The sequence below is a fragment of the Aptenodytes patagonicus genome, chromosome 8 (genome assembly GCF_965638725.1).
Source record: "Aptenodytes patagonicus chromosome 8, bAptPat1.pri.cur, whole genome shotgun sequence".
NCBI lineage: Eukaryota > Metazoa > Chordata > Aves > Sphenisciformes > Spheniscidae > Aptenodytes > Aptenodytes patagonicus.
In genome coordinates this window covers 10777874-10805760 of record NC_134956.1, presented here as the reverse complement: position 1 = coordinate 10805760, position 27887 = coordinate 10777874, and the positions used below count along the sequence as shown (strand labels likewise).

At 34.5% G+C, this 27887-nt stretch overlaps 1 protein-coding gene across 1 annotated transcript in view; it reads left to right on the top strand.

Annotated features, from left to right (window-relative positions):
• DNAH12 (dynein axonemal heavy chain 12) overlaps positions 1-26935 on the top strand; it is a 74995-nt gene extending 48060 nt beyond the window's left edge. The window contains exons 44-73 of the mRNA XM_076345859.1: positions 350-544; positions 1362-1495; positions 1827-1989; positions 2400-2480; positions 3686-3862; positions 4438-4569; positions 5017-5106; positions 6669-6809; positions 6945-7186; positions 7533-7680; positions 8538-8683; positions 10047-10261; positions 11163-11355; positions 12455-12647; positions 13656-13828; positions 14345-14485; positions 15454-15612; positions 16632-16776; positions 17625-17775; positions 18103-18356; positions 18921-19061; positions 19878-20015; positions 20902-21135; positions 21555-21740; positions 22221-22324; positions 23455-23659; positions 23855-23992; positions 24465-24556; positions 24810-24877; positions 26586-26935. Of these exons, the coding sequence (XP_076201974.1) occupies positions 350-544; positions 1362-1495; positions 1827-1989; positions 2400-2480; positions 3686-3862; positions 4438-4569; positions 5017-5106; positions 6669-6809; positions 6945-7186; positions 7533-7680; positions 8538-8683; positions 10047-10261; positions 11163-11355; positions 12455-12647; positions 13656-13828; positions 14345-14485; positions 15454-15612; positions 16632-16776; positions 17625-17775; positions 18103-18356; positions 18921-19061; positions 19878-20015; positions 20902-21135; positions 21555-21740; positions 22221-22324; positions 23455-23659; positions 23855-23992; positions 24465-24556; positions 24810-24877; positions 26586-26776 (4770 nt within the window). The 3' untranslated portion in view covers positions 26777-26935. The remainder of the gene's footprint in view (positions 1-349; positions 545-1361; positions 1496-1826; positions 1990-2399; positions 2481-3685; positions 3863-4437; positions 4570-5016; positions 5107-6668; positions 6810-6944; positions 7187-7532; positions 7681-8537; positions 8684-10046; positions 10262-11162; positions 11356-12454; positions 12648-13655; positions 13829-14344; positions 14486-15453; positions 15613-16631; positions 16777-17624; positions 17776-18102; positions 18357-18920; positions 19062-19877; positions 20016-20901; positions 21136-21554; positions 21741-22220; positions 22325-23454; positions 23660-23854; positions 23993-24464; positions 24557-24809; positions 24878-26585) is intronic.
• The last annotated feature ends 952 nt before the right edge of the window (positions 26936-27887 follow it).

Genomic DNA, 27887 nt, shown 5'->3' with positions numbered 1-27887 from the left:
TAATTATGAATTCTGATTTTTCAGAATGTGTCTTGACCCTCTGTCTCATCTTAATGTGTCTTATCCATCTGGAACTCATCTTGGGTTTGATTTTTAGTTTTTGTTCTGTTGCTCAAAGCAGCAGATGATCATTTCTAGAATGAGTTGTCAGGGTCACAGATAAATATCGTAATCCTATTCTCAAATAGTATTTACTACTTGTTCTGTTTTTCTAATTTATTCTACCTGTTTCATTTATCAATAAAAAATTTTATTTCATGGTGATGCTAAAATTAACAGGATTGCTATAGGACTTCAGAAGTGTTTAATGAGAAATATAACAGTTCTTACCCTATGTATTATTCCTAAGGCTGTTCGTGCAATAGTTCAGGCTGGCAATAAACATGAAGAACTCAGTCCCTTGGCCTTGTTTGCGTTTTTTGTGAACTGCTGCAAAGAAAATCTCCATATCGTGGTGGCATTCAGCCCAATTGGAGATGCTTTCCGCAATCGTCTGAGACAGTTTCCCTCACTCATCAACTGCTGTACTATTGATTGGTTCCAGGTATGTGAAAATATTTATATTGTTTCCTCAACAAACTACTTCAGTTTTCTAACAGTCTATATTTTCATGTCCCGTTAGATTTTCTCTTGTGTTCTGTATAGAAGTACTTCATGTTTTTCAAAATTTTAAAATAGCATGGGCATTTTTTGTAATATTTTGGGAGCTCTTTGGTGTGCGATCTCAGTATTTCTACAATTAAACAAACTTAAATTTTGTTGCTACAAATTTTACATCTCTGAAGTAGTGAATAGTCTCAGTTTGGTGATGGTTATTTTATTGCATAACACGTATGTTTTAAAGGACTAGAGAAACCATTTCAATGTGATTGTAAAATGATCATAATTTCTGCTGCCTGTTAAGCAGATCATGCGTCATGGGAATGACTAGCAAATACAAGTCCTGTTGTTTATCAGTAGATCTTTTATAGCAGAATAAAACTTGGAAAATTACTGTAGTTAACGATCCTTAATGTAAGCGGTGTTACTCTCAATAAAGTGCAGTCAGCTCTATAGCTTGGCCTGGTGCTGACATCAATTAATTTTTCTGCCAAAGGATGACATAGACACAGAAATGTTTGGATAGAATGGCAATATGTAGCTTTTAACTAGAAGATCAGCCAGGAGTTGCCAGAAAAGATTGCATGGGTAGCGTGACCTTGCTGCCTGATCTAACCCTTATATCAGTTCATTGTTCTTGAGACATAGTTGGGACTAGTATGTCTCATTCTGGTGTTTTGAATGGTAAAAATTGTTTTTAAAGTATGAAGACTGCTAACAGCTGAATCTTACAAATGCTTATCTCCTCACTTCTCCCTCAGCCGTGGCCTGAAGATGCCCTTGAACGTGTGGCTAATAAATTCTTAGAAACACTTCAGCTCACAGACAGTGAGCGTCAGGAAGTTGTGCCCATCTGTAAATATTTTCATACTTCAGTTTTGTCACTCTCTGTAAGGTCAGTCTGTTTCTTTTGAAAACAACTCATTAATTTATAGAAATAGTAAGAGGGAAAACATTATGCTATCGAAAGTAGTAAATCAAGCAACAGAGAACTCAGAAGTTGAATTTTTAGACGCAAGAAACAACAAAATAGTAGGTGATTTGAGTTTCATTACTACTCATTTCTGTCTTAAAAGTTAATGTATGCTATCTGCCTGCATAAAAATATTACATAAAATTGTCAAAATTGTTTACTCCTATTATTTGTCAGTTACATAACTTTGCTAACAATAGTTAAAAAAAGAAAACAAAACTTATAAGGCACTTTTTTTTTTTTTTTTTTAAAGGTTCTTGCAAAGTCTGGGACGCCATAATTACGTTACTCCTACTTCTTATCTTGAGCTTATTGCTGCGTTTCGGAAACTTCTTACTCAGAAACGAGACACTGTAACGAAAGCCAAGAAAAAATACGTGAATGGACTAGATAAACTAGCTTTTGCTGAATCACAAGTGAGTTAGGACAAAAATGGAACTGAAAATACAAAATGTTTGGCAAAAGCAGGTCTTATCCTGGAGAAGTCAGTCAAACACATTACTTCAGATTTTGTTTAGCTTGATCTTCAACAATAGAACTATAAGAAATGTATTTTGCCTTTTCTTTCCTACAGTCTTAGCAGTTGTGCTAGAGGCCACAGACCTCTAAGCATGTATTGCTGGTGACTATAAGTGAACGTAGCTCTTAAAATTAGAGATTGTACATATGAGATCATAATAAGTCTCTGAAGTGTTTGATTTGAAACTGAATGTTATTTCCTTCTATCAATAAATTAGTCATTAGGTAAAATCTAGGTCTTATAGTAATTGTTGGAAATTGTACTTGGCACTTCTGAATCCTACCTGATTCTTTTGCGTATGTATAGGTTGGTGAGATGAAACAAGAACTAGTTCAGCTGCAGCCCAAACTGGAAGAGGCTAAATTGGATAATGCAAACATGATGAAGGTAGAGTTATACAAATACCACTTTATGGTTTTTAATGTAAGCATGTGTATACTTGGGATCCATAATTTCACCTTTGTAATAATTAGCTTTGAATGAGGAATCTTAATCGTACTTCTACTTCAGTATCTCAGCTGATTGTAGGCAGGTTCTAAAGAATATGCTTGTATAAGGTTGCTGATATGTGACTTTCAGAAAATAAGAGCTGAGTTCAGGTTTTTGAGCTCACTTGTTTACTGGGGTTTTTGGTATTGTGAAACTTGCCACAGTTTATGCTTATATCCTTAGAACTGGAAGAAAATTGTGTTCTTTATGTAAGATACAGACTCTGGACATACAGTCCTTGCCTAAGCTCCATGCTGAAGGATGTTAGAGGAACATTCATGCTGATAGTGGTTAGACTGGATTTCCCAAGGTCATTCAAAACATTGCAAAAACCACAAATAGTTCTTCAGCATACAAAATAAACAAGAACAGCTTTGCACAGTCTGTCTTTGCATACACAGGGATTATATGCTTGATTTTTAGAAGATCCTAAAAAGGATTAACTTCATAGAAATTTAGGGGGATGTAGGAACCAATCTCTGAGGTGTCTTTGAAAATTCTGACTTGTGAAAATACGCTTACCTAGTATATTACTGTTGCATCACAAAAAACCAAGATTTGATTGACGTTTTTATGCACTTGCTTCTGATTTGTCACTGTATCTGTAAAAAAAACTTATATCTCTTCTAGCTACTCCTACGAACCTCTAAGAAAACTAGATGTCACTAATGTAGGACTGAAAAGGGAGTACTTGGATGAAGGCTTGACTCATCACTGAAAAGAAAATAAATTTCAGTAGTCAGTGTTATAGTCTATGAAGCTATGAAAACTCACTATAAAAGCTAGTCATTTTTTAGTTACAGTCTGATGGACAAACGTGAAGAGTTTCTTGTCTCCTGAACTTCAAACATATTTTAAGTAGCTTTGATTGACAATAATCTGATTTCATGCAGTTTACCTACTGTTAAAGCTCCATGATGACGTTACGTTATGCTAAGAAGCAAATTATTCCCTTAACATAAATTGAAAATATATGAAAATACTGAAATACTTCAATTTTCTCTTTATATTTTACAGTATTCCCCAAGTGCTATACTAGATAACTTCAGTTTATTTGATCATCCACTGCTCAATAGGAAGCTCACTCATGTATTTTTCTTTAGACTATAGAAATAGAATCTGCAGAAGTAGAAAAAAAAAGAAAAACTGTAAAAGTAGATGAAGAAATTGCTGCAGAAAAAGCTGAAGAAGCTCAGACATTGAAAAATGAATGTGAGAGTGACCTGGCAGAGGCAATCCCAGCCCTGGAGGCCGCACTTGATGCTCTTGACACTTTGAAGGCAAGCTGATCTAAAATTCAGCATTTGAAAGAGTTATTTAACATGATGAAACTCTTCCATTTGTTTGGGAAAGAATGCTAACTCTTTCAGCTAAGTTAATGTTGACAGTCAGTGTGTAACATGGCGTTTGTTTATGGCTAAGAATTATCTGGATCTTTGGTTTAAACGTTTTGTCCTTGTTGTGACTTACACATGATCTGAAAGCAGTATTGTTGTGAAAGTCCTGCAGGAATTTAGTATAGTAGGAGGTATGAAGTATGTGAGATGTCTTAGATGACACTTACGGAAGTATATAAAAAAATATTCTGACATAGACTTTTTAAAACATAATTTTAATTAATCATTAGTTTACAGTTACTAGCATTCATTTCATTTTTATTTCCCCTGCATAGGATACATTGATGGATATTGCTAATTGTCTTGCTAACACTGTATCATCCCTTCTAAAAGTCCTCTGTAATTATGTTCATTGGTAATGGTGTTATAATTCCCCTTTTTTTCCTGTTAGTTCATTTATCTTAGTGGCGAGAAAGGCATAACATCTGTCATTTTTTTAAATGTGATTTTTATTTTAGCCTTCTGATATATCAATTGTCAAATCAATGAAAAATCCTCCGTCTGGTGTCAAACTTGTCATGGCTGCTGTCTGTGTCATGAAAGACATAAAACCTGAAAAAATTGCAGATCCTTCAGGGACTGGAGGCAAGGTAAAATGACAGACAATAGTTTCAAATAAAAGTGTAATTCATGTTCTTCTCAACACAGACCCCTTGTTCAATAAACAAGATCACCCAAGGTCCACTAAAGTAGGCAAGTACTTACAGCCTGCATCCATTATATTACTGAAAACTTTCAGAATTCCAAATTTTCGAAGTTTTGTAATGTGTAAAGAGAACATATTTAATTTGCTTGACTCGTATATAGATAATAGATAATACGTAACTCTTCCCTGAGACACTATTCAGTTTTTGGCTTTAGGTATGGTTTGGGGGAAATGTTTGATCTGATAGACTTTCTCCTTTTTTGACGTCTCAAGGAGATACAAGGTCATCAGTATTTAAATATGCATGAGTTTTAATTAAAAGAGATCTGTCATTTTTTGTTTGTGTGTTTTTTTTAAAGCTTGAAAAGATACTTCCTTCTGTGTTTTGTAGATTTTGGATTACTGGGCTCCAAGCAAGAAACTGCTTGGTGACATCAATTTCTTAAAGGATTTGAAAGAGTATGACAAGGACAATATTCCAGTAAGAATTCTGTCTAATTATTCAGTGATTTTTACCATGTAGACACTTTCTTGCAGGGGGGAAAAAAAAAAAATTAGAAAATACTATATCAGAGGCCCCATTTGTCCCAAGTTAGTCAACTTCTGTTATGACCAAAGATCTTTACGATATGATAGGGTATCTCTATGGGATGAGTATGGTCATGGCAAGTGAGTCGAACTTCCTCAGGGTGAGCCTTCTAAGTGGTATTTCAGAAGGTTTTAGAATTCCCTTTGGGAATTTTTGAGGCTTCTATATAGCCTGTCTTCTATTTGAATGAAATGTCCTTCTGTGCACAAATGTTTCTAACTTTGCAATTTATAGGTAGTATCTCATCAAAAGGTAAAAATAACACATTAAAAAACTGTATCAGAGTAAATAGTCTGTCCTGTCCATTATCCTGTGTCCAAAGATGGCCATAAGCAGGTGCCTTGGAAGGAGTAGGAACAGTATATATGGTAATTTCTCCAAATACTCTTTCAGCCTCCAGCAATTTAAATGAAGGACTTCTAGAGCTAGATGTAGTTTCTGTATGCTTAGTACCTTTCAGTGGATCTCTCTTCTGTAATTTCTCTAGTCCCCTTAAGACTATGTTAAATTTCTGTATCTACAAGATCTTTTTACAAAGCATTCCAGAAGTCTACTTTTAGTGGTATGAAGAGCTATCTCCTTCTGTTTCTTCTGAACCTGGGTCCTTTTAGCCTCATTTAATGTATTCTGTTTTGGGTTTTGGTTGGGGGTTTTTTGTGGAACCAGGGAACATTTGATCCCTGTCCAACCTTTCTATGCCTTTTTTTGTACTAGTTTTTCTAAATCAATTACTCTGGCATCACAAACTTTTTCCTATTTTTAAATAACTGCCCACATTGGTGCTCTTCTTAATGGCTGTTTCTAATTGTGTTATTTTGATTGAATGAATGCTGACAAAATAGGTAATATTTTGTTAAGTATGCTAGAAGATATACAATAAATGCAGAAAAGTAATAGCTATATAACTTTATTTAAAATATTACCATCTCCCCCAAAGATCTTACTGTCTGAGAGTGTGATTCTTGCCGTTTGTCCAATTCAGTGGAAATTGAATATGCTTTGCCCTTTATAAAACTGGTCCCCGAAAGTAGGCACAAGCAATGTAATTAATTTAGATTTTGTCTTACATTAGTAGAAATACATTTTTATAATGATCCCCAACAGCTGTGTCTTGAGAAAAGAGAGCAAATAATGAAATTAGCATGTTTTGCACAAGGGACAGCGTAAATTAAGGCTTCTACGTGACTGTAGTGCTCTTAGCACTTAGGTAGCTGCCGCATGGAAGACATACCAAATTCATGATTATAAAGGATAAGGATAGGATTAGGGTGAAAACAGGAAAAGGCCACAAAGCATGATAGGAAAATTAAAAGAAACAAATGAGCAGTGGTTTCTACCACAATTAATACTGAGTAGTTCTTTCCTATTTCATTGTGTAGAGAAAAGGCAATCAATCAGTGTAATTTTAAAGTGTCAGCCACAAGACTTTGAGCTATAATGCTTTTGTTATCCAGGCAGCTGTCATGCAGAAGATTCGGGGTGAATACTTGACTAATCCTGAGTTTGATCCACAAAAGGTGGCTAAAGCTTCCTCGGCAGCAGAGGGTTTATGTAAATGGATTATGGCAATGGAGGTGTATGACAGGGTTGCAAAGGTGCGTTTTTGACCCTAGTCCCTCAGTGCTGTGAAATACTTCTTTTGCTTGGTATATTCACCCTAAGCATTGTATTAAATAATAAAGCTACAAAAATGGGCTTTAAGCATTTGTGTATTGGTTGTAATTGAATAGGTGGTTGCACCCAAGAAAGATCGTTTAAGAGAGGCACAGCAGTCCTTAGCAGAGACACTAACACTCTTGAATCAGAAGAGAGAAGAACTTGCAGCAGTGGAAAATCATTTGGCTGCTTTGGAAGGAACCTTCACTGAGAAAACTGAAGAAAAGGCTCGTTTAGAATTCCAGGTTGATCTGTGCGCTAAAAAACTAGAACGAGCAGAGAAGTTGATTGGAGGCCTTGGTGGAGAGAAATCAAGGTCAGGTTAAAGTTCAAATGTCAGATATAACAGCCATTGTAGAAATAGAATTTGAACTTCAGTTCTCTGAGCTGTATCTCTGTCTGAGCGCTGTACTGCTGAAGAGTGTAACAGTCTGGGATCTTGAAAGATTCATAATTGTTTATAATGTAAAAATATTGGCAACAACATTGGGAGAATTGTAGAGAAAGTCTTCAAAATAAGAATAAAATACATAAACACAGTGTCCTTATTCTATGCCTGAAGTTAAGATAAACAACAACAAAAAAAGGTTGATTTTTATCGTCAATATCATTAATGTGGAGGTTTCAGCACCATTTTTTTCTGTATTTTCTGCTTGTCATAGGTGGAATAATGCCGCAAATGATCTTCAGGACACATATGATAATTTGACAGGAGATGTTCTGATATCAGCTGGTGTGATAGCATATCTGGGAGCTTTTACTGCTGGATTTCGACAAGAATGTACCAAAGATTGGAGCAAACTGTGCAAGGTTAGGAGGTTATCTTAGATTTAAATAAGTGTTTGCTTTTTTTCGGACTACTGCAAAAGACCTCAAAAATCCCTTGTTGTTTATTTAATATTAGCCTAGTAAAACTCATTAAGATGAATGGGATAAATTCTGCTGATCCAATATTCTGTAAATTTGAATTTAATTAAATCAGTGAATTTATTCTAGACTTAAGTAGCATATCAGAAATGAGAGCACATCATTGACTTTGTAAGGCTTGATTATTACTTAAATAAAATATCAGAATTTTCTTTTTGCCTTTAAATGAAAGAATTAACTTTAAAATGCAGTTATGTATGGTGTAAAAAATACAAATATGTGCCAGTGTAAGTTATTATAGAAGTGTTAATTAAATGGTTGATTATGCTGTTTGCAAAGGGACAGTTCCAACATACTTATACTAATGCCATAATTCATAAATCAAGTGATTTGAAGTCAGTGATTGTGACTGTGACATTAAATAGTAACAAATCCGATTACTGTATTGAGTTAATGGAAGATATAATCATTAGATGATTTCCAACTGTGTGTGAGTTTCTTAAGGTAATGCATTGTCATAACTTTATGTAACAAACAAAACACATTTAGAATGTACAAAAAACTAGACAAATCCTATAAAATTTGGAGAGAGAGTAAATATTCAGTGGCGAAATATGGTTAGCTATTGAAACTATGATTTTATTTTTTCCTAGGATTTTTACTTATACTTGACCTATTTCAAACTCTTAAAAGGAAATGCACATAGTCACTTTGGATTGAAGTGGCATTTAATAAAAGAAGTAAAGAAACATGGAATAAAGATAAATGGGATTTTCTTTTCTTTTCTTTTTTTTCCCCAGGAGAAAAATATCCCTTGTTCTGAGAATTTCTCTTTGAGTAAGACTCTTGGTGACCCAATAAAAATAAGAGCCTGGAATATTGCTGGTTTGCCAACTGACATATTTTCTGTAGACAATGGGGTCATTGTTGACAATTCAAGACGTTGGTAGGTGACAAAAAGGTTTAATTTTCAAATCCAAACAAGTTTTCACTTTTTTTAAAAAAAAAAAAAAGCAAACTAAATGTCTAGAGACCATGTAGCTTCTGTAGAGACAATATAATTGAAAGCAGGAGTGCAGTCTTTATATCCAGCTCCTGTGAAATTTGAGGTATAACACTTTAGAGATTTGTGTATGTAGTTACTTTAAAGCTTTCCTTTCAGGAAATGCAGTGCTCTTGGATAAAGTTATTTGTTATTTTTTCTTTTTTCTCTTTTTTTTTTTTTTTTTTTTAATATAGTACCTTGTTGTCCTGTTAATAGCTAATGAAGCATTTGTAAGAATCAGGTTTAGAACAGCACAGAAATCCTCGTGTTTTACATGTTTAATGATAAGATTCAGGTTATGTAAACTGCAGGGTCCAGATATACCACAGTCCACTTCAGGGTCCTACAGTTATAAGGCTATCAGATGACATTTTTATGTTTTATACATATTTATTGTGTGTGAAACTCACATCTATATAAAGGATTCTTTTAGGACCTTTAACAACTTTTTTTTTCTTATTCCAAATGAAATTTTATTTCAAGGATGGTATCTATTACAATATATGAAAACTTGTGATAGCTGTCTGCAAATATTCTGCACTCAGTAGAAATACAAGATCATAAAACTTTCTAGTGATGTTCTTGTGATCTGTGTTCTCAAGAATTAGTCTTAGTGATAGATTCAGATTATATTCAGATTACAGTGTGTAATTCCATTTTTAGAATGTTGCTTAGTTATGTGGTAATAACCCTCTCTGAGGGTGCAGTTAGAGGAGGTGTTTGATATCATTCATGTCTGACTTATTAAAATACATACATACAGATGAAATCAGCAAGTACAAAGGGGGACAAATCTGTTGAACAAAATTAAAATACTGCCACCTTTCCCTGCCCTGCTTACATTTCCAGTCTTACACTAGCTGATATACCAACATCCCAGATTTAAATTGCAACTAATTGTTGACTTCTATTTTTTTTAAGTGAAAAAATATATGAGAAAGGACTCAAAATTTATAAAAGTAAATATTCCAAATACTGAGAATTCCAGGGGAGAGGCAGAACAAGATTTTACAAAAATTCTGCATTGTGATGTATTTAATGAAAAATGTTATGAATGTTTTTTGCAACTCCTAAAACTATTCTTGGAATTACTTTTCAAATTATGATAAAACACCTATACCTCCATTTCACTGATCTCTTAAAATAACAGAATCAAAATTGTATCACTTTTTTCCTTGACAGCCTGACACAGAAACATTTTAAAATAGTTTAAAATTTTGAAAAACTCCTGCAAGCACTGAGAAAACTGTCTTGTATGTTTTAGGCCATTAATGATTGATCCTCAAGGTCAAGCAAATAAATGGATCAAGAATTTTGAGAAGGAAAACGGCCTGAATGTTATCAAGGTCAGTGACACAGATTATATGAGAACCCTGGAGAACTGCATTCAGTTTGGAACTCCACTTCTTCTAGAAAATGTTGGAGAAGAACTAGACCCATCACTTGAACCTCTGCTACTTAAACAGACTTTTAAACAAGGTACGTCAAAATTAATTTTGAACCATGAAGTAGATTACATTAATGTTCATCTCATAGTCTGTGGTAGTGTCTGATGTTTTTCTCATTACTCTCTGGTTTACTGCTGCCTGTGGTAAGAGGAAGGTAACTTCACAACAGCCTGAAGTTTTATTTTATTTTTTAATAAATATCATTCATATATCACAATAGTGGTTTTATGTGAAAACCTTCACCATGTCACTATAGGAGACTAAACAAAGACACTTGACTCTGCAAAGGGAAGATTTTCAATGAAATTGTTTTGCTTGTTCATTTTCATAGTTTTAGTCTAATACTAATATTTTACTAAATTTTGTACAAATCAAGAAAAACGGTCAAGGCATTTTGCTTAAGGCACATTTTTCCTGTGTTTCTCTGAAATTTGCTAAGTAGCTATGAATTTGGTTTTCAACTTTTCTTTCTTTTCCTCCTGGAAAAAGACAAAAAAATGCAGATAAACACAAATATGTTTTACTTCCTTACATAGTTTATTTTTACTGGTTTTCACTCAAACACTTTTTCCCCCCCTTTTTTTTTTGTTTCCTATTTCAGACAGGTAATTCAAGGAAAGAATAGTCTGTAAGAATATCATATTTGAGAATAATTCCACGGCGCTCTGTTACAGTCTCCAGTATTTTATATGCACATTGAAAGTACGGTAGTAATTGGATTGACTTGATTTCATCTGCTAGAAGTAAAATGTGGCTTCACTGAAGTCTGAGAATTTTTCAGAGTATCAGATTTATTTATTTATTTATTTATTTTTACTTTTCAGGAAATTTGTCATTGACAAGAAATTTGCCTGTAATCACAAAAGTAATTTTTTTCTGTAAGTAATCAAAGTAGATAACGGTTTTCTTAACATTTCTTGTCTTAACTTTAGGAGGCACGGAGTGTATCAGGCTTGGTGAGACCATTATTGAGTATTCCAGTGATTTCAAGTTTTTTATTACCACAAAACTGAGAAATCCACATTATATGCCTGAACTTGCTACAAAAGTTTCTTTACTCAATTTTATGATAACACCAGAGGGACTTGAAGACCAATTGCTAGGTATTGTTGTAGCGAAAGAGAGGTAAGTTTCCCTTTATGGCAAATAGCCATTTAAAATTCTTATGGTGTCATTCCAAGGAAATGAGATACGAATTTGTTGTAAAGCAAAATGAATATTACATGGTGTAAATGTTGCTCAGTAACAGCTTGTAAAAAAAAAAAAAAAAAAAAAAAAAAAAAATTCCCTAACAAACTTTTTAGATATGACAACTAGAAACAGATTATCATGTTTACTGTGGGGTAAGTGTCCACAAGCTAATTAAAATAGCAGATGCAAAATCATTGTTTTTTCATGGCAATTTTCTCCTGAAATATTCCTTGAACATTATAAAACTGTATAAATATTATTTGAAGTTTAAATCATTATTGTGATTTTTGCAGTTTGACTGAGCTGCCAGACAAGGATGCAGAATTATGAGGATTTTGTTTTAATTTCATATGAAATAAATGCACAGCACCTCTGAAACTGATTATGGGTTTTATCTGAACCCTCACAGAGATACAGAGAAGTAGTTTCTGGGTTGTACAGAAATGTCTGTGCAGTTGGGCTAAACTCTGTTTGCTAAAAAAGCGTTTCCAGCGGTAAACAACTTCTGCATATCGCATGGTGTTTTTTCAGGCAGCAGAGATATGATAAAGGAAAACTAGGATGTACTGGCATGTGCAAAATGCTAAGATGTTAAAATTTAGACCATCATTTCCAAATACTGAACTGAAGTTATGTGAAGAAACCTATACTCAGAATTATAAACATATGCTGAACAGTAACAACCTACTTCATAGAATCATAGAATCATTAAGGTTGGAAAAGACCTCTAAGATCATCGAGTCCAACCGTCAACCCAACACCACCATGCCCACTAAACCATGTCCCTAAGCACCTCATCTACACGTCTTTTAAATACCTCCAGGGATGGTGACTCAACCACTTCCCTGGGCAGCCTGTTCCAATGTTTAACCACTCTTTCAGTAAAGAAATCTTTTCTGATGTCCTCATTTAAACTGAAGAGAACATTCACAAATATTTATTGTAGGAAGAGGGAGTCATCTTCATGGGCTTCCTTTACAGTCAGTGGAAGATTAACATTGACTGTTTTTTTTGTATGTGTTTTTTTCATTAGACCAGAATTAGAAGAGGAAAGAAATGCTCTCATCCTTCAATCTGCAGCCAATAAAAAGCATCTAAAAGAAATTGAGAAGAAAATTTTAGAAACCTTACATTCATCTGAAGGGAATATTCTGGAAGACGAGACTGCTATTGAGGTCTTGGATTCTGCTAAAATAATGGCTAATGAGATCACAAAAAAACAGCAGGTAAGGAGTGTGTGTATATGTGTTTTCCTTAACAATACGTAGAAATTAAATGTTAAAATTTGCAGCTAGCAGAAGGAATGCGACTAAGATGCAAAGCACAAGGAGGAAATTCTGTGCTTGTGAAATGTGAAGAGAAATAAAATTGGATCCGTTCTCAAATCTTCACTGACGGTTTATTCAGTCTTTAATTAAAAATATTTTAAAGAATATGTATCTATCTATCTATAAAGACTGAGTGAAAAGTAAAAATTCTGAAGTTAAGGTAACATGTTAAGATAAAGGAAGGAACGAATTTTTTAAAACGAGAAGAATATTCAGGGAGACATTAATAATGTGGGTGACCAATATAGGTATGCAAGCCCAGATTCTTTTATTACACTTGATGCATAAAATACCAGCTGAAGTCAATGAGAGCTAAATAACATTCGTAAGAGAATAAAGATTTTTTTCTTTTTTTTTTTGTAATTACTATAGACTTAACAGAAATCCAGTGCTAAGTGTTTTCTTTAAGCTGATGTTGGCCTTCCTGCTATTTGTTAATGCCTATCAAATGTAATCTCAAAATACATCTGATGGTCAAATTTTGAAAAACCTTTTTGTATTCAAAGTATGGTTTTGTATAAAGCTGATTTACAGTAGAATAACTAGAGCTTAAATACATAACCAGTCTGAAATTAACCATATTTTTTAATATTGCAGAGATAAAGATTGATACTTTTGATGCTAAATGATGCATCAAGACTGTTGTGCCTCCGTTGTCCTTTGTTTTGACTATTGCATCCTGTAGTATAGGTAAATAGATCAGGCACTACTATGTTAAGAGCAAGGACTCATTTTAGTGTAGTTACAACCTACTGTGATTGTGCATTTTGGAACATAAAAGTTGTCTTACTCTGGCATTACAAAGTGCTGTACAGAAGTATTTTAGTAATGTTATTAAGTAGTAATATTTTTGTGCAAAAGAGAATATTTGAAAGCTTTTCTTTATCAACTACTATTTGTATTTAGATTGCAGAGAAAACGGAACTTAAAATAGCTGAATCTCGAGAAGGTTATCGACCTATTGCAAAGCATTCATCGGTGCTGTTCTTTAGTACTGCAGACTTGGCAAACATTGATCCCATGTACCAGTACTCCCTTAGTTGGTTTGTTAACCTCTTCATCATCTCTATTCACGATAGGTAAATAGAGTCTTTCTGGTGTAAAATAAGATGTTTTCATTTTCTTCTTATGAACAGTTGCCTCTGTTTTGAAAGTTTGAAAATTTACCTCTTAGCCCTCATTAAATGCAGGTTTTTGAAACAAAATATGATTTGTTAATGATGTAAATGCTCTTTTTAGTTACTGTTTGAGCAAACAATGAACTTGCAAGCATGTGCTTTATTTAAGTATTTTTAAGAATGTGACTTACAGAAAGGATGAAGTCTGATTCTGAACTAGGCTCCATTATGAACACTATGAGTGCCACCATCTAACTGGCAAATTGATTTCAGCTCATTATTTTGCTTGGGACTTTTAAAAGAGCTGTAAAACATTGAGTATAAATGGAATTTTGGGGAAATGGGCATCCAAGTCCATCGTGGAGCATGTGGGCCTAATATAATTCCTCTGCAACGCTAAATAGATTTAGATTTCTTAATTGATTTGCCTAAGTTATTCAATTTGAAATCTCAGTTTCTCACTTCTTTTCTTTTTAGTAACAAATCCAAAATTTTGGAGAAACGACTTCGATATCTAAATGACCACTTTACATACAATTTGTATTGCAGTGTGTGTCGATCACTGTTTGAAAAGGACAAGCTGCTCTTCTCGTTTTTGCTATGTTGTAATCTTCTCATGTAAGCTTATTTTTGTGAAGTCTCTTAATAACAGAAACTAATGATTTTCTTATAATGGAGAAAGGTATTGATGAGATAACATGTTCTTGTGCATATTGATAATATAGCCTTTGGAGTAAGATCATGAATGTTTGGGGTTTTCTAATACTGATAATATTTACAAGTGAAAGAGTATGCGAGTGCATGTATCACTACTATGTTTAGCCTTTGGACAGGTTACGAAAAGAATGTTCCTATGCTTACTAAAATCAATGGTTTTGTTGATGATACATCTTTGACTCCCTTTAAAGGACCTGGGTAGTGCTACATAGCATCCTATGTCAAGAATGATTGCTGTTATTTAAGAAAATGTTTTGGAAAGAAATCTGAGACAGTAATGTGCCATCCCAGCAACTTCTAGGCTTTTGTCTTTGTTTTTAATTTTCTCTCATCTTTCTCTTTTATCCTTTTGCATACATCATGAGATCTCAGATGCAGTCTTCCCTCTTCCACCAGCTTTTTAGTTTCATCTTCCTGGTTTTTGTGTGATTTTGTGTGAATACATTGTGAAAGGAAAGATAAGTTCAAAATTGCACGATCATAACTGTAATGTGCATACATATTTAATTACAATGTGTACACACCTGTATGTGGACCATTCTTCCTGGGCCAATTTGTAAGGCTACTATATTCCCAAAACCTATTATTTTCTATAAAGCCTTTAAAAATCAGGAATAATTGCACTTTTTAAAAACAAATAAGCAGATATATACCATTTACCTCTTGAAACCCTTACTGTAGTCTTAATCAGTCATTTTTACCGTACAGTTTTTTAACTATATAGAATACTGAGATCTGATCTCAGCTGTTAACTGCAGTAAAAGTATTACTAAATGGCAGTGAAGCATAATTAATTTCAAACAACTCTTTATATTATGTAAAATTGTATCTCAATAACTGAATGTTATCCATCTCTTTTTTTAATATAGGGCTAAAAATGAAATAGAACATCAAGAGTTTATGTTCTTACTAACTGGGGGTGTGGGTCTCAAGAATAAGTACAAGAATCCAGATCCATCTTGGCTACCAGATAAGAGCTGGGATGAATTATGTCGTGCAAGTGAAATCCCAGCTTTGAAAGGACTGAGGTATAGTAAAATGTTGATGTGAATTAGCCTTAATTGTTTTTGACCAAAGTGTGTGTAACATGCTGAAAGAAATGTTTCCTATACATTTTCCAAACCAGTGCCAGAATGCCAACATCGTAAAACCAGCCCCTTTTTCCATCATTAGGTTTGCTTCACTTATTTAAGCCAAACGGTCAGTTGGCTAATTATAATATTTAATTAAACTATTTTCCTAAATTATTTGAGGCGTTCCCTAAAGAAACTTTTCTCTTGTAATCTCTCTATGGTAGAGAAACAGTGTTTCAAGGGGGTCAATGGAGGCCAAAGAGAGTATATGTAGCAAAGTTCCACTGCAGTGCTGGGGGAGGAATTTTTCTGGTAAAATCTAATCTCCTGAAATCGGGAGAATTTCATCCTGGATTTAAATAGAATTTAACCCTAAATTCTGGAGCCGGTGTGGCTGTACAAGTCTTGCATATAAATGGCTGACAGAGCCTGAATATTTGGAGGATTTGGATCTGATTGCGGAAACACTGCTCTGTTAGAAGAAATTGTTTGGGGCTGTTTTGTGCTTCTCCCCCTTTGGAGTTTTAGTAGCGATGTGGATGATGATCCAGCCTTTAAATAGTCTGAGAGTTGTCCCATTGCAGAGGACGTACTCTGTGTTTTGCATGAAGGAAAAAATTTTTTTTTCCCTGGTCGAATTTCCTGGTAATTTTCTTCGTTGAATAGTGAAGTTTTCCTGAAATATGAGAGGCAGAAAATTCACCCAGACCTATGAAGATACAAGCAGTGGTGGCTGGAGGAATAGGCAGAACTTATTGTCAACTTGGAACCTTTCAGGTGGGGTTTTGTATGTCAGCAATAGCATGGTGGGAAAAGATTTTTCACTCTTCAGCATGGAGAAGCTCAACTGTAGGATTCTTTGCTGATGTAAATGTGGAGTGGCTTGTATGACAATACAATGTAATTGGCTTTTGATAAACATCAAAAAACAGACTCAGGTATTTACAGTAATTGTAAGTGCTTTTTTTCTCTAGGAGTCACATCTCTGAAAATATAGGTGAATGGCAAAAAATTTATGACAGCAAAGAGCCACAAAGCTTTCCATTACCAGAACAATTGAGTAATACATTAACTGAATTACAAAAGATGATAATTCTTCGGTGCTTAAGACCGGATAAGGTAAAATGATCTGTTATCAAGTGTTTGTAGACTGTTCCATGTCTTGTAGCATAGTTTACACTGGTTGTTAAAATAAGTAATCTGTTCTTCATCATATTTTATTAAGAAAATATATGCTGTTCTTATTTTTCAGTTGAGTAATGCAAACACCACAAGCATCAGCTGAGATCTTTTGTCTGACATGATTTAATGCATCTTTCAGAGTGTACTCATCATTCTAGTTTTCAAGTGCTTGTTCATCTTTAGGCTGTTATATACTCGAGAACAGGATATATTAGTCTGAACAAATACACAGAGTATCCAGTACCATGGGCTTTCTTTCACACAAAGGATTCCAAGCCAAAGAGAAATCAAATGTGTTTATTTGAACAGCCAAGGCGAACTTCTAACATGTTGTGCCTTTGGTGCACTTAGCAATTGTATTGTATGTACTTTAGGAACAATCAATGTTAGGATTTAAAGTACATACTGCAATTGCTCCTTAGACTTAATTAAAAATAATTACATTAATATTTACAAAGGGGAAATGTGCTGGTCCTCCACATCAGGTAAAGTCTGAATTTAAGTCTTAATGTAATTTAATATTGTGTATATGAGGTATGTTATCTTTTATTTTCTAAAAGCATTATTATGCCTCTTGCAAGGAAAAAAAAAAGGGGGGGGGGTGTCAACAAGAGATGAAACCTTTGTTTCTGAAGCATTCTGCAAGAGTAGCCTCAAATCTGTGCAAAGCAGAGAGTTGTCTGTAGGCTCAGGAATTTAACTAATATATGGTACATAAAAGATGCTGTCAAATATGCACTTATGTTTAATTTAAGTTAATGGTTTGTATTTACTTTTTTTACCAGGTTGGTCCAGCTATAACAACATTTGTAACTGATAAACTGGGGAAGAAATTCGTAGAGCCACCACCTTTTGATCTAACAAAAAGTTACTTAGATTCAAATTCTGCAATCCCTTTAATATTTGTGCTATCTCCAGGGGCAGATCCCATGTCTAGTAAGTATACACAAAAAGTGAAAACAAAAGCGTAGTATAGCTTTTCAGATTAGGGACCTGAATTTCCTCTTCAATACACAGTGAGGATTATTTTGCACTTTGTGCAAGTAGATTTGAGTGCATCATGTCACACTGGTAAAATTCTGTGCTCCCTAAAAATGGGAATGGTATTTTAAACTGAATAAATTTTACACTCTACATCAAAGCTGTGCCATCTTATTGTATGTACGTTTTAACAAAATAGGAATAAACATTTTAAAATATTTTTTTACTGACATAACTTCTTTTTAATGAGGAAGTGCTAAAATCTTATGCTTTCTGTTCAAGGCCTCCTGAAATTTGCAAATGACAGAGAGATGGTTGGAGATAAGTTTCAGTCCATCTCATTAGGACAAGGACAAGGACCTATAGCTACAAAAATGATTCAAAAAGGAATGGAAGAAGGAACCTGGATTTGTTTACAAAATTGTCATTTAGCTGTCTCCTGGATGCCGATGCTGGAGAAAATATGTGAAGAGTTTAACAGTGAAAAATGTCATCCAGTCTTCAGACTTTGGCTTACTAGTTACCCTTCACCAAAGGTACATGCATTGCCAAATTTTCTGTATTTGGGGAAAGGAAAAGTTGATGACATTTTTAGGAAATACTTATACCCCTGAATGAGCTGATAATACGTAACTTCTCTGAAATACAATGAGGCTGTTGAAGAGATTAATTAAGAAAGGACATTTTAAAAAAATATAAACATAGTAATACCGAGCTTCCTTTGTAATATTTTGATATTGTGATGTGTGATATTTTGTGTACTAGTGAATGGAACTGCATTTTGCCAGCATATATAATTAAGAAGTTTTTATGCTGTCACCGAGGTTTTGTTTCACGTGAATTCAAAAATTTAATTTTGCATTTTATTTATAAGGTGTTGAACACCAAGAAAACATGTTAAAATATAGGTTTGTTGTTTACAGCAAGGTCTTACTTTCTAGATGCCTTTAAGAATTTTTTTAAAAGCTGTTGATGTTTAAAATGTAATTTATTACAGATAATTGTTTATATAACAAACACAGAGTAATAATATACTGTTATAACAATATAGCATCTATTCCACACTTTCTGAATGCAGTTTTGCTATTTTTTATTTCTAGTTTCCCGTAACCATTCTGCAGAACGGAGTGAAGATGACAAATGAACCTCCTACTGGTCTCCGATTAAACCTACTGCAGTCATTTCTTTCTGATCCTATTTCTGATCCTGCGTTCTTCTCTGGATGCCCTGAAAAGGAGCTGGTAACTTGCTGATCTCCTGACAGTTTTATTCTTTCTTTTTTTTTTTTTTTTTATTTTATCCACGAATATACTGATTTCTGTCCAGTGAATATTATAAGCTAAAATTTTTACTGTGGTTGAGTTTAGGTTTTGCAATGATAAAGGTGATTAGTTGAGAATTACTCTGCCAGGTAATTTCACGTGGCAATATTTAAAATGGTTTCTTACGCTTTATTAAATTACATACATGTTACACACACACACGTTACACAATGTACATAAACTCTGAGCATTCATTGGTAGGGCATACCTATCATTATTGAGCTGGTAAGAACTGAGAAGATCTTTTCTTGCTACCAGGGACCAGTACTGCAGTGCCCATGTGTCTTATTGATAAGTGATGAACCACTTAGCTAATCACTACCTGTGAAGGAAGTGAAAAAACAGTGGGATTACTCAGAGATAGAGTATGGTAATCAATATACATAGGTATAAGTGGGTGCATCTAAGGACTTATATTAAACAATACATCTGTATTTTATATTTGTCTAAGGAGCCTTAAAAATAAGTATCAGGTGCTATTTGAATTCTTATGAAATCAGCTGCCCTTTACATGGAAGAAGAGAAAAACCTTGTGTAATGTTGAGGAACTAGCTAAATGTGCTTGCATATGTGTGTGTTTGTTCCCAAGTCAAATAACCACAGCATACTTAATAGTTGCCTGTATTTGTACCTTAGATGGAGAGGTAATCAAATGGTGTGTTCTCTGTATAAGTTACAGACTAGCATGAGCATATAGGCTAGTTATAATACTTTTTTGTTTTGTTTTTCTCAAAGGTATGGGAGAAACTGCTCTTTGGAGTTTGTTTTTTCCACGCTCTTGTTCAGGAGAGAAGAAAATTTGGGCCTCTTGGTTGGAATATACCCTATGGATTTAATGAATCAGACTTACGAATCAGTATCAGGCAGCTGCAGGTAAAATCATCTATTGCTACCTTTAACTCTGATCTTGCGAAGCATAGGAACGAGCTGATAGTCAAAAAGGAGCAATACATTTAAGTTACATCAAATGTTCATAGATTTTCATTTCAGTTCAGCTACAAAGGCAAGGAATGTCAATCGTATTATAAATATTTTCAAAATTACAAATGAAATAAAACTAAAAATTTTTCTTCATGAGGTTTAGAATCATACAGACGTATGGAATATAATGAGTATATATGAGTATAATAAGAGTTAAAATTGTCATATATGAGCTCACTGTGCTTTAAGTAACACCATGTCAGTGACAGTCACCTATTATGGTGGGTTTTGTGGTTAGTAGTAGGAATTTTTTTTCTACATATATACTGTTAGTTAAACAGAGTCTCAGACTATTTTCCTTCCCTAAAATGAAATGCTGAACGCTACTTGACCTTGAGTCTTCTTTAGGCCCTCTATAGGAAAGTCAGGAGAGCTAAAACTGTGAATAACAGAAGTTGAGGCTGAACAGTTGGAAAAGTTACCAAGAAGTTAATGAAAGAGATCAGAGTGTTCTGGAGATTGGAAGAAAAACTCTGTGAAATGCACATTTCTTTATAACACAGAAAAGTGTCCATCTAGAAAGTTTAGACTGGAAAAACTATCCACTTGTAAATAATTCAAGAATTACTTTGATGACTTACTAATTTAGATATTCTTTATTTTAAACAGTAGTTTTACCTGAAAAAAGATTTCAGAATTTGAATTTCCAACACTTAAGGAGAAAACTCCATAAACTGCAGTTTTGCATGCACTATAGCTTCCAACCCTTTAGTCTGTAGGTCACACTTGTTCTGCAGATATTTCAAGTCTCTAGAATTACTCACATCTTCTGTTTCAGTTATTCATAAATGAATATAGCCATGTTCCTTTTGAAGCTGTATCTTACCTAACTGGTGAGTGCAACTATGGAGGCCGAGTGACAGATGACTGGGACAGACGTTTACTGCTGACAATGCTGGATGACTTCTATAATCCGGATATAATTGAAAATCCTCGTTACACTTTTTCTCCCAGTGGCAACTATTATGCTCCACCAAAAGGCACATATGAGGACTATGTTGAGTTTATTAAGGTAAAAAGTAGCAACAAGATTTTGAACTGTTATAATGATGAAGTACTAAAACGCAATTCTTAAAGGCTTCTCTGCATTAAAAAGGTAGTTTTGCAGCATATTAAACTGTGTGCTTGGCTTCTTGCCTAACATCCTGTATGATCCTTGCCATGATCTAGAACGTTTCTGAGAGGGAGAGGGAATCAGTAAGTAGACAGGAGGACCTAGTATAGATAATCAAGAATTCCTTGGAAATGGCTTTCTATAAGTAAGGTGATGGCTCTATCACCAGTAATACTGTCTGCAAATATCTGCCATTAAGGTCCTTATCCACCTTCAATTGAAGTCAGTGGTAGTTTTTTACTCAACTTCTTACTTGGATCTAATTCCTAGCATGCTGCTTTATCTCATGCAGATATTTATTGTTTATTTTATCTTAGGGTCTTCCCTTTAGTCAGCAACCAGAGGTATTTGGTTTGCATGAAAATGCGGATATCTCAAAAGATCTTCAGCAAACTAAGATCCTCTTTGAATCTCTGCTTTTAACACAAGGAGGAGGCAGTCAGGGAACTTCTGGAGGTGGTGACAGCACTCTCTATGAAATTGCAGATGATATTCTCAGCAAGGTATTGTATTATACCAATGACTCCAATTTGTCTTTTTATGAAGCAGAAATTCTTTAACTAGAATCTTTAGTGTCAAATTGATTTCATGTTGGAGGAAAAACCTCCTGGGAGGAATTTAGTGCAATATGAAAGTAATAAATAGGTAGGAGATAGGAGACAGAGAGAGAAAACAGAACAAACACAACTTAGAAGAACAGTTGATTGATTCATGTGAACAAGTTTAAAATTAATAAAATTGAAATGTATTCCTAACTTTTCATAGTATGACAAATTCTAGGTGGTTTTTAAAAGATAAACATCACTTAAAAAACCATATAATTTTTATTTGGTTTAAACTACTAAATACTGTATTGATAAGATAGTCATCAGAAAGTTTAATGGTATCTATTGCTCTGCAATTTTTCACATCTGCATACTTTTGATATAATACCGATGCATAATGATATATGGAATCATTTCCAAATATGTTGTCATTTACAGCTTCCAAATGATTTTGACATTGAAGGTTGCTTAAGTAGATATCCTGTGAGATATGAAGAAAGTATGAACACTGTGTTGGTGCAAGAAATGGAAAGATTTAACCAGTAAGAGTGTTATATTTTATTAAATGTAACTGAAATAATTCCATTCGCAGAAAACGTTTTCCTGCGAATTATACATTGTAAACCTTATGTTGTGTGAAATATTGTATTTATTTATTTTGTCCCCTTCTAACTGTCTGCAGTCCAAGCACCATTACTCCTTGTGGAAAGTCAGAATGTAGATAGATGTCAGGAAAAATGATCTAGTGGCAAAATGAACTGAAAGAGAAAAATGATAGAAGAAGGGAGTCTGAGGAGGCACTTGGAAAAGAGAACGTGAACAATATTTTTGTTCCTTTTTTTTAAACGTCACTTTCTCTTTCACCATATTTATCTTCAATTATATTTTATTTTCTTCATATTTCTGACCTGTAGGGTAAAGAGGTTAGAAACTAATACACGCACAGTTATAGTTTATGAAACCTTTTCCTTGATAGTTGGAAATATTTCTGCTTAGTTCTTTATTGTCTCATATGCTTCTGTTTTAAATATTTCCTTTTTTTCCCCTTTCCTGATGCCTTTCTTCCTGTACCTTCTTTTCACAATTATTCTCCTAGGATCACAAACCTATAATCACTTTTATTTTTCTCTTGGGTTCTCTGTCTCTCTTTTGACTTTGTTTCCTAATTTTCTTTCTTATCTTCGCCTGCTCCTCTATTCTTTCTTCCTTGTTTTTCTCTGTTCTCCTTCTTTTCTATTTGTCTCTTCGCATCTCCCACTTCATTTTCTCCCAAACTTTCAATGATGCTCTCTGGCCTTCAGTCTCCAAGTTTTCCTTTGTTGCAGACCCTACCCACCTCTTCTTTTGTAATCTAAACCCTTTTCCTTCATCTAGTATATGGTGTATACATATGGAGTTCCAAATTTATCCTCTTACCAAACAATACAGAGTATATCAGAGATAACAAAATAGTTTATTAAACTGTTCATAGTTTTAAATAAATCTGCACAAATGCACAAATCCGTGACTTTACAGATGTGGCTAATTATGCAGTTATATAGCAGCTATACAAGTTCTATAGATGGTTCCATAATCCAGTTTTTTCTTTTTTTTTTTTTTTTCCCAGTGAGGATGTAATGTTTTACAAATCATGCAAAACATGTGAAAATTTTGTTTTACTTTTTAATTCTAGTTTAATCCGAACTATTCGTATTACGCTAATTAACCTGAAGAAAGCCATTAAAGGACTGGTTGTTATGGATGCTGAACTGGAGGCTCTGTGTGGCAGTCTACTTATTGGAAAAGTTCCTGAGAATTGGGCGAAACGTTCATACCCAAGTCTAAAACCATTAGGGAGCTATATTCTAGATTTTCTAGAAAGGCTGAAATTTTTACAGGTAATGTACAAGAGGCAGTACTACCAATTATTTAATCTACTTCTTCATATAATTTGTCCTTTACATTAAAGGAGTATTGGGAAAGGAGTGATAGATTTCGCTTAGATTTTCTGAGTACAGTTATGTAGAAAATGGTCAAACAATATGGGATTTGTCTCTTTCTGATTACTGAATGTGTCATTTTCCTCTTCCCAGGATTGGTATGAATTAGGGAAGCCCACGGTTTTTTGGCTGTCAGGATTCTATTTTACTCAAGCTTTCTTAACTGGAGCTATGCAAAACTATGCTAGGAAGCACAGGATCCCTATTGACCTTCTGGGATGTGAATTTCAGGTAGAGATAAATTATAAACGCATATTTTATTAATCTGAGTCCTGATATTGCAGTGAGATGTAGTAGTAAGTAAATCCTGACTGGAAGGTTCATTTTGCAACTAACTCACTGCAATTTGAAGACATACATTTAATTCCTTGGTAAGGTAGGCATGTTAAATAACATCCGTAAAAGAGGTGCATTAAAAGTAGTTCTATCACTGGGCCTGGACCTCCACTCAAGAAAACAGCCTATAGAGTACACATTTGTCTGTGTGATTAAAACCTTATTTTATAACCTACAATAAAGGTAATTAACAAACCCACAGAGATCTGCTATCTTTATAGTTTTGTATAAAAGTAGTACTGAAAGGAAGGTATTACTATATTATTCTCATTTTGGATTGATCTTCTGAAAATCGGCTATTGGCATAATACCTCAAAAAGCAAACAGCTATGACAGTTTAATAACATGGAACACTTATTTCTTGTAGGTTATTCCTCAAGATACTGCTGATACTGCACCAGAAGATGGTGTTTATATCCACGGATTATTTTTAGATGGAGCTCGCTGGGACAGGACCAAGTCAGTAACAAAGTGGTTTACTATGCTTCTGGAAAGCTTTCTTAGGTGCTCAAACAAGATCTGTTTAAATATTTTAAGTGATACTTCTCATATTATTGAAATAACACACCAAATGAAATACTCTTTCATGCATGGAAAATGGAGAAGAAAAAAATAAAAAAACCAAGCAAGCAACAACAAAAAACACACACCAAAACCCTCTTTGGTTTAACACCAAGCCACAAATAATTACTTTGTTGCTTTCTCTCACCAGGGGAATGTTAGCTGAGCAGTATCCCAAATTGCTCTTTGATATGATGCCAATCATTTGGATAAAGCCAAGTGAGTATAATTTCTCTGAAGTGTGAGCTATTCGACAAGAAATTGCAACAGTGAATTCCTTTTTTACAGAGAATCAATGCTCATACTCTCACCAAAGTACTCAAATGTACGCAGAATTCATGTGCATCTGACCTATGACTTTTACATTAAAAACTGGGCCTGCTAGCTTGACTCAGTCCCATCTCATCTGAGCGATGGGCCTGTCCCTCTCCCCACAGCTGTTTATAATTATGGATTAGACAAAAGGACTAGTTAAATTAATTTTTTATAAATATGTTTAGGTGCTGCCCAATCTATTTTTCAATCAAAAGTTAATTTGGGTAGGAAAGCACATGATGCTTGAATTCCTGGCTCTACTCGAGGAGAGCTTTTAATTGACTTAGAGACTTGATGTTTTACCTGACATGATTTAGAAAGGTTTGCTCAGGTTATTTTTAGCTGCTACGCTAGTTGTCTGTCATACTAGTAAGATATTTTCCATAACTCTTGTTTTCTTTGATCAGGAGCAGTAAATCCCTGTTTTAATTCATGCACTTAAGCAGGACTTTCTACTGCAACTGTTGCAACTTAGGTGTTATTAGCTAATAGGCAGTCTTACAAAGTTTCCACTTTTCCTGCCTGTGCTTTCTCTTGAGGTTGGATGAATCTATTCAGACGTGCATGATTTTAGACTTTGCACAAGTCGCATGTAAGCAGTCTAGGCATACAAAGAGCTCCTGCAGAGTTGTGTCCTTGGATCTCAGGTGACTTGAATTGCAGTTAGGTTCTGTGGTTGCTGGACCAGAATTCTTGTGGAGCTGTTAAAAGCTCGTGTATAAAACTATGCTTTAACTATGTAACTATTCAGATTTTAATGTGTCTTTGAATGATTACAAAGCTGGTAGAATCACAGAAAGGCATGGAGTCCTGAAAACAAATTGTAGTTAAATTAGTCATGTTTAAAATCAAAACAAACCACACAAGAAAATACAAAAAAAAAGGCAGATGATTTTATTATATTACTGTCATGGTTTAACCCCAGCCGGCAACTGAGCACCACACAGCCGTTCGCTCACTACCCCCCCCCCCCCCGGCGGGACGGGGGAGAGAATTGGAAGAGTAAAAGTGAGAAAACTCATGGGTTGAGATAAAGACAGTTTAATAATTGAAATAAAATAAAGTAAAGTAGTAGTAGTAGTAGTAATAATAATAAAAGAATATACAAAGCAAGTGATGCACCATACAGTGCTCACCACCTGCCGACTGATGCCCAGCCAGTCCCCGAGCAGTGGCCCCCCCGGCCAGCTTTCCCCCAGTTTATGTACTGAGCATGATGTCCCATGGTATGGAATGTCCCGCTGGCCAGTTTGGGTCAGCTGTCCTGGCTGTGCTCCCCCCAGCTTCTTGTGCACCTCCAGCCTTCTCAGTCGGTAGAGCACGGGAAGCTGAAAAGTCCTTGACTTCATGTAAGCATTGCTTAGCGACAATTAAAACATCGGTGTTATCAACATTATTCTCATACTAAATCCAAAACACAGCCCTGTACCAGCTGCTAGGAAGAAAATTAACTCTATCCCAGCTGAAACCAGGACAGTTACTCACAAAACAATTTTGCATTTTTATTTAGCTTTAAGGACGTTAACTGTAAATACTTAATATTTGTATGTAGATTATGTTTGTATCAATAGATCTGCTGAATGTAATAAATTATTTTGGTTTTTTTCTGAAGCTGCAAAATCAAACATGAAGAAGTCTAATGCGTATGTTTGCCCACTCTACAAGACAAGCGAGCGTAAAGGAATCTTATCTACTACTGGACATTCTACTAACTTCGTCATTGCTTTGACGCTTAACACAGATAAACCAGTTCAACACTGGATCAAGCGAGGTGTTGCATTGCTGTGCCAGCTGGATGACTAACTTTTGACAGTTCAGATACAGACTTCACAAGATCGCGTTCTTTTTGTTGGTTTAATGAGGAAGTGGAACATACTGTGTAAAAGAAACATCTGGACTTTTTTTATATTAAAAGAGGGCATGCAAATATTTTCTGATCCTCAATATTTTGTCTTAAATAAGTATGTATTCTTATTAGCATCTTTACAATCTATAAAAGATACAGCTAGGATTTTAGCCTTTGGTAATATTAATGTGTAAACATCAATTTCATGCATTACTTGAATATCACAAAATATATCTTAATAGAAAATGAAAATAGCCTGCACTTTCTGAGAGAAACGTTACAGTTAATGAACTTGAAGCATTAAGAGTGCTGAATCATGTGAGTGGAAAGCTAGTAGGTAGTAAGTTTTGGGATTTCAATTGGGATTTATATATAGCCTATGTTCTGTCATAGCAACAGCGAATATTGCAGTATGAGAAATCATTTAACTATCTATAGTAGGTACTTCTGATGTCTTCCTTGCTCAGCAAATTCATCTTTTCAGGATTTAATTCAGATATTCTGATTTTTGTAAGGGTGTTTTTCCAAATAGTTTCCGTGAAGAATAAATGATAAAATCGCCCTTATGACCACCTGCCATAAAATGTTATCTGTTTCCCTGTTGCTCCAGAGAGGCAGTCCAGTTTCAATTCTTTCACTGATTCTGCACTGTTGTTTTCTTTTAAAGGGAAAAAAACAAACAAAAAAGAATTACTCAAGCATTCTTTCTAGATCTCCTCTAGCAAAGAACTATTTCCGCCTTGCATTCAGACACAGCCATCGTCATTTCTTTGTAAGGATCCCTCCGTAAAATACAGTAGGAGTAAATTAAGCACATGAAAGTCTCACTCCATCCTACTTTCACTATTATAACTAGGCATCTATGTCCTTAATTTCCCTGCTTATTGTGTGTTACACCAGCATAACTTTTCAGCATGGGTCTGTCTTTCTGAAACTGTGCTTTTCCCTCTAGAGACTCTATATGGTTTTTTTTCTTTGCTTTTCTATTTAGTATGTGAATTGTGATTAAGCAATCAGAAACACATGGTAATTTTTAATAGAGCTCTTGCTTGATTGTATTTGCTTGTT